This window comes from Rhododendron vialii, chromosome 7a (genome assembly GCF_030253575.1).
Source record: "Rhododendron vialii isolate Sample 1 chromosome 7a, ASM3025357v1".
In the NCBI taxonomy this organism is placed as follows: Eukaryota; Viridiplantae; Streptophyta; class Magnoliopsida; order Ericales; family Ericaceae; genus Rhododendron; species Rhododendron vialii.
The window spans coordinates 31503302-31513919 of NC_080563.1; the positions used below are offsets into that span (position 1 = coordinate 31503302).

The following is a 10618-nucleotide window of genomic DNA, read 5'->3' on the forward strand; positions in this document are numbered from 1 at the left end:
TTTATGGGGTCCGATCTTATCTGCCTCAAAAACTTTGTGCCTTTGTGCAATTTTTCGGCCGTTGAATTGTGTGATTTTTTTTAATATTTTAAATCTAACGACCGAAAAATCTATTGGTACAGAGATTTTCGGCACAAAAAATCCTGCCACATATTTATGACCACCATTCAGTTCATTTTACCAACACCAGTACTATTGATTACTTTGGTATTGGTACCAACGTGGTGCTTTTTATTTGATACCGGATTCAAAATTCTTAAAGATAAACCTATAAAACAATGTTAAAAAAATCTATTGGCACCTTTCTAAGACAAAACTGAATCTGCATAAATGCTGCGTAACATAACTTAACTTAAGCTGTAATGCTAGGTGATGTTTAGAATCCATGACATGTGTTATCACAAATGAAGAAGGCATTTATTCGAACTTTCTGTATAAATGCTTGTGTAGATGGAAATCATGTTTTTTTTTTGTGAACGGTAAAAAAGCATTTTATTAGGGAGGAGAAAAGGTTCTAACCAAAAGTCGGAAACAAAGCAAAGGTTAAGGGACAAAACCCAATGCAACACCTGAGGGCCTAAAGTGCCCAGATATACAATAAACAACACAAAATCCAAAACACCAAAAGCCCAGATATAACAATGAAAGCCCAACCTAAAAGAAACCCAAAACCTTACCCTATAAACCGCCACTGCCACTGCCCGCCTCAAACAGATCCACCACCACCGCCAGAAATCACCACCGACAACCTCCACACGCCACCCATGGCTGAGAAGCTCGAAACCAGAGCAAGCCCAATCTGTCGCGAAAACTGCACCATGCCGTTAGGCAAGTACCGGGCCGCCCAATGACGGCCAAGGCAGGAGCCAACGCTAACCGCTCCACCGAACCCAAAAGAACGCTAGCCGTTAAGCGAAAGTCAGAGGACCCAGCAGTACCTCCAACCGGGAACGACAAGCCGGCTAATAGTTGAGAGAACGAAGCAATAACGGCAATGGAAGGGGGTTGGAAAAAAATAGATATGAGACGAAGAAGATGAAGGATCGAAGCCATACCAGAGCTAGAAATCAGATCGGACCCCCTGATGAGTAGCCTCCATGAAGCAACAGCAAATCGGCTCTCAAAAATGGCAAGAGGAACACGAACTAGCAACCAGGACAGAGACCGGCACCGTCGCCGCCATCTCGCTATCACGCCGTTTCAATTTTTTGAATAACAAGAATAGGGTTAAAATGAAGCGGGTAAGGAGGAGGAGGAGAAGGCGGAGAGGTAGGGGCAGGGGTAGGGGTAGGGTGGGAGAGAAGTAGAGAGAGAATATATTGATATAAGAGCAGACTCTAGTAGTCTTCAAGTGCAAAGCACGTGCACGTTTGCTAGTACTAGAAAAATGAGGGGCGTTAATACAAGAAACAGGATCCGCTTGAGTCACTTAAAGGGACTGGACGATCATATTCGGGTCAATTCTGATCCATTTTCGGATTTATTTTGATGATCCGAGTTGTTGATATTTTTAGACACTACAAGAAAATTGACCTGCAGAGACAAAAATTAGTGACAGCTATAAAAGTGATCACTAAAAGTAGCTTTTTACTGAGGAAAATACAAGTTACCGCTAACATACAAGTTTTTGTGACAATTATTATTTCGTTGCAAGAAAATTGTCACAACTTTATACAATATTGGGAAAAAAATGAGTACTCCCTTCATCCCATATTGTCCGTTTTGTACTGAAAATCCAACTTTTTAAGGAGACGTGCAAAATTAATGCAAAGTTTCATTAGAAAAGTTGGTTAAATTTCTAAAGTTACCCCTTATTCTCAACATTCAAAAAACTCTTAACGATTTATGAGGGGCAGTTAGTGAAAATTTAAACACATTTTAATTTGACTTTTTAGAGAGGACAAGTATTTTGGGACATCCTAAATAGAATATATGACAAGCAATATGGGACGAAGGGAATATTACATTTCGGCTCCATGCTTCTAAACTTAATTATTTTTTTCGTTTTGAGTGTTTTGTTTGTCTTTTCTGAATTTTGTTAGATTTGCGTTGTATTTTTTGGATTAATCATCCATCTCGATGATAGGAGTCTAAAAAGTACAAAATTATGACGGAAAGCAAAAAATAAAGTTTATTAAAACGAAAAAAATATTAAACAACTGTCTTATTTGTCTAAAGTGCCATCTAATTTGAATTTTATTAACAACAGTCCATATTTTTATATTTTTCCAATTCGTTTCGTTGAGATGATCGATTAACCCCAAAAATTATGAAAAAAAGCTAAATAAGCAGTTACGAAAAATAAAAATATATGGAAATAAGTTTCAAATTAAGTAATAAAAGTTTACAAGAACGCAGCTGAAATCGTGAAAAAAAAAAAAAAAAAAAATTGTTGTCTAAGACGGTCAATGCATCACGCCATCACCCATTCAAAACCCATGTCCTTTGGAGTTATACAACGAAAAGTCTCTTTGGACACACAAAGATGAAATTTCATGTTCGGTCCACCACGGATTTCACAAAACGATCTAAATCGTTCATTTTCTTAAAAATATTTTTATGCATTTCTACAAAAAAATCATCTTAATTAGATATTGATGGGGTCTTTTTCAAATTTTGTAGGGATATACTATCTGGTTCACCCTACGAATTTTGAAAAAGCATCTATCGATATCTAATTGATATAATTTTCTTGTTGTGAGTTCATATAAGAAATATTTTAAGAAAAATGATCGATTCAAATTATCTTGTAGAATTCGCGATGGATCCCATAAAAAAATAGATTATCTTATGAAATTCGTGGTGGGTCCTATGAAAAAATCAGTGCATGATATGTCCTTTTATTTGTCTCACCCAGTTTGTTGCGTAAGTCAAGCCAACGCGTGTAATAAATCATGCTTAACAAGGACCCACCCCACCAGCACGGGAAGCACTTTAAGTCAGTCTACTTCTAGCACGACCCGTTTTAAGTTTTGAAATTTTGGATTTGAATTTATAGGTAATTAGTGTAAAAAAAAAAATGAGGAGAAAATGATGGCCTAAGACGTGTTTTGATAATTAATACCAGCTAAGGACAAATTAAGAATATTTGTTAATATTGAAAATATCATTGGCTGATATTAATTATCAAAACACGTCACTGGTTGTCATTTTTCAAAAAATGAATGTAATAATTGAAGAAAAATAGAATAATAATTAAAATCTAAAATTTAAAACCCTTAAACGAACACGCCGTGCACATCTTTCGGAGTCAAGCGACCAGAGCCAAGGGACTTTCTTGCAAGGCAATGGGCCCTTTCGAGAGCCCTTCGTGAATGCTTCCAGGAAAAAGAACGTGAAACCGTATACTTCAACGCTCTACAACGCATATGGGTTAACTAAAAAACACTAAGGGAGAGCTACAACTATTGCACCTTTGTACAACCAGAACTGAAACTGCAATCAAAGGGTGCTGAAAAATGGACTACCAAGATTATTATCAAGAGTGGAAGAAAGAGTATGAGAAATCTCTCAATGCTCCTATGCCATGGATCGGCATGTATGTTGCAGCAGCATCTCTAGTCTGTTCCCTAGCCATGGCTGCAGACATCATTCACGGAATCCGCCGGAGAAAGATTTGGTTCCCATGCAAATTTTTCACCATGAATGCTACTTCCCTCGCTATATTAGCTGTGGCCATGAAGCTCCCAGTGGATCTTACTACCCCCATGTTGACACATCTAGACAAGGATGCGAAGATTACCAGCGAAGTTTTCATGATTATAGTAATGGGTAACTTTCTAATTTCTTTTGCATCTAGGAGTAATGATCAAAGTTTTATGAACATCGTGGCTTTGGGCATTCTAGTGGTCACCATCGTTGTAGATGTCGGTATCCAACTGCATACTGAGCTACGTTACTATTTTTTGTTCATCTTTTCACCTAAATTTTATATTTTTTCCATGCTTATGTTGCTTGTGACACTGAGTTCTTTAGCTTTGACTAATCCCACCACCAAAAGATATATGCAATTGAAGTATAATGAATTGCACGAAACTGCTTGTGAGGGGGGAAAGTTAGAGGAAGCTGGGAACCTTACACATCAGAAATTGAAAGAAGTGGTGGAGAAATACTGGGTCATGGCAGAAACCGGAAGCCCCCAATTTGTGATGGCTCGTTTGGTGACCTCAGCTATGTCAGGTGCTATATGTTCAGTCACTGCAATCCCATTAATTATAGGTGATATCTTAATATTGAGGGGCATAAATACTATCGATGGGCCTAAATCAATTTATCTTTGGTCAACCACATGGATTTTTGCGATTCAATCTATTGGGATGGTTCTGGGTATCATTGCCCCAATATGTAGATGGTTTACTGCGGTCAGCATCAACTGCAACAACGTATTTACCAACCATCACCACATAGAGTTCAAATTAGTAGAAAACTTTTGGATCCAAAGGTTGGTTGAGTGGAAAAAAATACCCTTAACCTTACCAATTTGGGGCATGAAATGCAAAAAAGTTATTTGGAATTTGAAACTTCTCATTCTGAACTTATGCATAGGTGTCCAAATTGGGATTGTGGTAGCTAGCAAATTGGTTCAGTTAATCTCCATCATCATCGCACTCCCTTTCTTCTCATGTTTCTACTACTGCAAGAGGATGAAGGAGGACCCCACGTCTAATTCTAGTGCCTCAGCTAATAATAGAAGTTTAGAACCAAAAAATTCGAGCCCAGAATTGGATCTTTAGATTTTGCAACTTGAAGGTGAGGCAAAGCTGCCCAAAATTATTCTGAAGAATATATGTCATGAACTGAATCAAGTGATTCAAATGGGTAAAAGTCAAAGGCCAAAATATCCAATTGAGCTTTTATGGAAATCTAACAGCTACTATAAGGGGGTTGCAGATATTGATAGTTGCCAGGTTCTGAATTCATGGACTATGCCAGTGGTGACCTTAACCAGCATCGCCGTTGCACTCCCTAACGTTGAAAGTCAAGCGGTTGACCGATTGATAAGTAGTGTGAGTGAAGGCCTTGTATACGCCGGCCTTGTAGAGGAAAGCTTCAGTTCAAAAGCAGAAAATATGATGAACTTGAAATGTGCAACAGATGTTGTGTGGGTAGAAGTTGAACTTTATCGCAAGTGGTTGGGTAAGGATCTTCGAAAACTATCTCTCGAAAGAAAAACCATCGAGGGGACTCTTCAAACATTAGTCGATATCGCTAAAAAGTCTGTCATTGAGTACCAAAAGAGCACGACCGGAAGTCCCAATGTTCTAGCGGCTAATTCCATGTACAAAATTAGCCAAACCATACTGAAGGACTATGAAGGCAATACAGATGCCGACAAGGATGGGAACTTTTTTGAGCAACTATCTGTCATGATTGCCGATATTTTTGGAGCTTGTCTTTCCAATTTATCGAGCGTTGTGATTCGAAAGTGTCATTGCAGCGCCATAGAGGAAAGGGAAAAGAGTGTGAGGCGTGCGGCTCGTCTTCTGGGTGAAATTGAAGAGATTCTGGAAATTCTTGGAAACAAACAACTGGCATGCTTAAGTGGAGATCGAGCTGCAGATATCGAGCAGGGGCACGTTTACAAGATGCAGAAGGACCCCTCTTCTATTGTTCCCTCATCAAACAATGAGGTAGCGGCTTCTGGTTCTGGTGAGTTGCATATAAATATTGGAGAGTAAAAGCCTAGATTACAACTTATGTGATGCTATTATTTTATTCCCTTTTTGTTTCGTTTGAATTATGATGTAAAATAAAGATAGCCTTATGCTTTCATCATTAAGCTATGCGATTTCTAGTCCAGATAATTTACAAGAAACTTTTTATTCTACCGGGAATACCAAAACCTTTCGTATCCCTCTCGGTCCATTTTTAATTTTTTGGTCATTTTTCGATCACACTTGGATGATCGACTCCATTCATTTTGTAGAGTTCAACAAGAACCATAGTCATAGCAAAAATCATTTTCATCGGACTTTAATAGATAAATGATCGGCACACGTAAAAATTGCCAAAAAAAATATATATATTGGGTTCCAATTCAATGTGGTTTTGAATCCAATTTTGATTTTCTTCAATTTTCATGTGTGCCGATCATGTATCTATAAAAATCCGATGAACACGATTTTTGGTTTGTTCAAGGTTCTCGTCAAACTCTACGAAATGAATGGAGTCGATCATCCAAGTATGATCGAAAAATGACAGAAAAAATAGAAATAAACCGGAGGGGATACCAAGGATGTTGGTATACCCGGTATACAAAAAAGTTTCTCATAATTTACAGGGATAACATAACAGCATGCAGCAGTAGTTCTAGGTTTTCCCTATCATATAAGGTCTCTTACACAATCAGCTTTTACCATTGCTTTTGTTAGCTTTTGCATTTTTCTAAATTTAATAGTAGTAGCTTTTGTGAATAAAGAGCAACAAAAAATCACATTAAATGATCATAGATAGCAAAAGTACATATTACTGTCTCATTTTGCACAAGAAGCTTCGAACGTTTACGTCCCGTTGTTCTAAGCTAATGTACCACCATGTATATTTTCGCATGACAAATAATACTACCACTTGAAACATATGCGAAATTAGCAGATAAAAGGTTGGCTATACCTTGACACTAACAGGAAAAGTATATGATTGAGTCAATCCATAGTTCAAGCGTTTGCATCTCTTAAGCCAGCCAGCCAGCTTATCTCTAGCGAGCTCGCATTCTAGTGACCTTGGGGAGGTTCAAACTCTAGGAGCATCTCAGAGGACAACAAGCTCTTCTCATATGTCCCCTCAAATGTCAACAGCCTTCACATTCCATGTAAACCCATGTCTTCGCTCTTGTGAAGAGCGTGAAGAGCCTGTTTTGGATATCTTTTGTGCCAAAGCTTTTAATTTGCATCTCCAAAAATTGGGTGTGGAAGCAACTTTTTAAGGTTAACTCTAGGCTTATGGACTCTATTCTCAAAACTATTTCTAAAGGGATTGCGCTACTATTATTCCAATAATTGAGGTAGTGAGTTGGGCTATTAAAAAGCATATGCTGCATATAAACATTCATACTAATTCTTCTCTTTTTCAACAGTTGAGAAGCATTAAGGAGTTTCCAGAATTGCAGCCCCTTATTTTTTGATTTTTGCTTTCTTACTCAATCAATCCACATTTGTAGCATATCACTATGGATCGTACCTGAATCCATCAAGTTTGATGCTCTAACGTTTTGGAATTTTCGATAAAGATTTAAAACATTTTGTTCCGTTATCATAAAAAAAAAAAAAATTAGGTATGCTAATATTATTAGAAATTTGATTTCAAATAAACTTATTGTATTAATTTTATGTGTATATACATATCACATTCATATATATATCACATACACCCATATATATATATATATATATATATATAGGAATTTTCAAGCGAGGGATCCCTCATTTTGTTAAAATGAGGGACTTTCATTTCCCGATCAAATTTTGAAAATCCGAACCGTTCAATGTGTGCAGAACGTAATTTTAAAGGTCCCCGCGAGAAATCAGCAAAAAAAATGACCGGGAAGGGCGTCATCCGAGCAGTTTTTTTTGAACTGTTCAATGAAAATTGCTCGGATGAAGCCCTTCCCGGTCATTTTTTTTGCTGATTTCTCACGGGGACCCTTGAAATCACGTTCTGATCACTTTGAGCGGGTATATATATATATATATATATATATATTAAACTCATCCACATCCACACCTCTCCCCATCACCCAACCTCAATTTTCAAACCTCCCTCCCTCCCTCCCTCCCTCCCTCTCTCTCTCTCTCTCTCTCTCTCTCTCTCTCTCTCTCTCTCTCTCCACGGCAACACCACCTCAACCACACACACACACAACCCCCCCCAAATTATATGAACCAAGCCCGCTCCTTTGACTTTGATCACCACCCCCTGAAATCTCCCTTTCTCTCTCTCTCTCTCTCTCTCTCTCTCTCTCTGTATTTTCTTCTCTCTTTCTTTCCCTCTCTCACCCGGTTCCTCTTCCTCCTTCCCCATGCCACCAAGTCACCACCACCTCAACTCCAGCATCCCTACTCCTCCTGCACCCCTACCATGACTTCCAAACCCTCATCTACAGCCCAAACCCATCTCTCTCTCTCTCTCTCTCTCTCTCTCTCTCGTAGCTCTCTCCTCCTCTTTTACTTGGCCACCACCCAACCTCCACTCTATAAATACCCCCTTCCCTCTTCCTCTCCATGGACACCCAACACCCCCCATTGGAAAAACAGGGTTAAATGAAAGGAAGTAGAGAGAAAGCTCGAAATTTGGCCATGGAGGTTTAGAGAGAGAAATGAAGTGGGTTTCGATCATAACGACGTGCTACGGCCAAATTCGAGGTTCCAAACTTCAATACCATCCTCAAGCTTCCAAAAACCATCAAAAAATCACAAGGAACCAGCCCCGAAGTCCCCCGTTCTAGTCATCTTCTTCGTTTTACCGAAAACGCTCCGTTCACGTTTTAAGCTCGTGCAACAAAAAATAAGGTAGATAAACCCTTAAAATACCATATCCTAAGTATATTTAAGTGTTTTGGACCTTACCCATTATAGTGGGCTGAAATATCCAAGGGGTAGACGAGTCTTGATGAGTCGCGCTTGTCTGAGCTCACCACGTAGTTGTCTCAGTTCATCTGTGGATTTACACGTGAGTTGGCATGATGGATGTGACCATTTCCCGAAGGATAAGGAGGTCCTTGTAATCTTCGCCGAACGTGGAATTATCCGAGGGTATGGAGATTTGGTCTCCTTCGGTAATTTGTTCAAACGTTCAGTGGGACCACTTTGTTCGGATAAAGCTCTTGAGCTTCTTCCCGGAGGAACAGCCCCCTCCGGTTCTGCAGGTACGTAAGATTTCAACATTCCCACGGATTATAGAAGAAGGCTCAAGAAGGAAAGACACGGTGAAATCAGCCCCCCCACACCCATGGTCCCTAGAAGGCCCCATGCATCAACCTGAAGTCATAGAAAAATTCTGCAGATAACCGAACACAGTTTGCGGCCAAGAACTATAAAGTTGCGGGACGAAAAATTTGACCGATTGACCTTGCGGCTAAACTTCTAGGTCATAACTTGCAGCTGGACCAGTCATACATTGCGGCCGCGAAATTTAACCTTGCGACTAGGGCATTAAAACTTGTATTTTCCATTTTCGGACCTTTGAACATGTTCCGGAGGATCCCGGGCATAGTTTTATGCACCGTTTTGACCCCCGATCATTATTTTATTAATATTAGTAACTAGTTACCATGCAACCCTGTCATAGTACGAGTGATTTTATTGTCGAAACATGCATTATTCATTTGGTATGTGTTACTTTAAATGTCAAAATAGACTTGCTTACTACGTTATTAGTTGAATTGATGCCTAGACACCATTGTATGATTGAGTTACTGTTTTCTATACATCGTACCAACTTTAAAATATTAGAATATGATTTCTGTTCATTATATGTATTCTCTGCATACCGGAACACTGTTATATGTTTTTTCTGCCTTGTATTAATTTTAAAGTTTTGGATATGCTATATATGATTGATAGATTGGACTTAGCAGCACTGGGTTGGTATACGCTAGGAATCATCGAGACGATATTAGGTAAAGGATGAATTGGAAAGTGATTGAGTTTAGGTTTGGAGATGGGTGTGAATAGGGGGCCAGTCTCATGTTAAGATGAGTGCTAACAGGGGCCTAGTCTTGTGTTAAGATGGGTGATAACAGGGGGCCCAGTCTTGTGTTACAATGGGTGTGAAAAAGGGCCCAATCTTGGTTTTAGTGACAATCCTAACTAATGGTACGCCATGGGCAGTTCCAAAGAAGGTATCATGCCCTTGTTATGGCTATAAACAAAATATATCTTTTTAAAGCCTCGTGTGTAGGACAGACAATGGGGGATTGGCCCATGACACGGTCATAGTTAGGGATTGGGGGTAAGATTGGTCTTGAGGAGAAGATCGTAGAATTCACATAAGGTAATGGATAGTAAGAAAAGGATTATGTGGCACATTCTTCAATTCTTGTATTTCAATTATTGTCAATATCTGCTTAATTGTAATTTAAGGGTGATACGGTAAGGATTTTATCTACTGAGTGTCGACTCACGGTGTTTAAAACGCTAGGTACCAAAGAGGAACAATTCAATCAACCAGAGGAGCAGTACCCCACCGAAGACCTCCCAGCCCAGGAAGGGGATTTTGTCGAGCCATGAACTAACTATTACTAGAAGAAGCTCTTAATCTTTTAGTATTGTATGTTCAATTCCAAGAAGTGTTTTGCCCAACTTATAGAACTTTATTTATTACCGGTCTGTAATAATTATGGATGTCAACTTAAGCTTTTGTAATTAAAGACTTTCACTATTTATCTCTGCTATTTATTAAATGCATTCCTGCTTTTGTAATTAAAGACTTTCACTATTTATCTCTGCTATTTATTAAATGCATTCCTTGAAAATTATTAAATCATTTAAAAAGATTTAAATAACGTGTCCGAAAATCGGGGCGTTATAGCTGCTTCTTCCAAGATTCATTCAGAAGCGGATATAACTTACAGCGAATATAACCTATCATTTCAATAACAGTTAATCTTCTCGATGGAACTTTT

General features: G+C 38.7%; 2 protein-coding genes across 3 annotated transcripts; both read left to right on the plus strand.

Annotated features, from left to right (window-relative positions):
- Nucleotides 1-3458: 3458 nt before the first annotated feature.
- On the plus strand, nucleotides 3459-4733 carry LOC131332903 (uncharacterized). Its single transcript, XM_058367214.1, has one exon. It carries the CDS (start codon nucleotides 3459-3461, stop codon nucleotides 4731-4733), a length of 1275 nt encoding a protein of 424 aa, XP_058223197.1.
- An 81-nt stretch (nucleotides 4734-4814) lies between these two features.
- LOC131332380 (uncharacterized) lies at nucleotides 4815-10358 on the plus strand. 2 transcript variants are annotated; one of them, XM_058366574.1, is made up of 2 exons: nucleotides 4815-5649; nucleotides 10135-10358. In XM_058366574.1, the coding sequence occupies exons 1-2, from the start codon at nucleotides 4815-4817 to the stop codon at nucleotides 10221-10223; spliced, it is 924 nt and encodes a 307-aa protein (XP_058222557.1). In that variant the 3' UTR covers nucleotides 10224-10358. The 2 variants fall into 2 exon arrangements, with proteins under 2 accessions (XP_058222557.1, XP_058222558.1); XM_058366575.1 differs by lacking the exon at nucleotides 10135-10358 and adding an exon at nucleotides 7073-7194.
- The last annotated feature ends 260 nt before the right edge of the window (nucleotides 10359-10618 follow it).

Bases quoted from the DNA above. Each gene is read 5' to 3' on its own strand.
- LOC131332903 (XM_058367214.1), top strand. From the start codon at position 3,459: ATGGACTACCAAGATTATTATCAAGAGTGGAAGAAAGAGTATGAGAAA.
- LOC131332380 (XM_058366574.1), top strand. From the start codon at position 4,815: ATGGGTAAAAGTCAAAGGCCAAAATATCCAATTGAGCTTTTATGGAAA. The intron at 5,650-10,134 runs GTGAGTTGCATA...TTAAAACGCTAG, and splicing joins GGTAGCGGCTTCTGGTTCTG to GTACCAAAGAGGAACAATTC.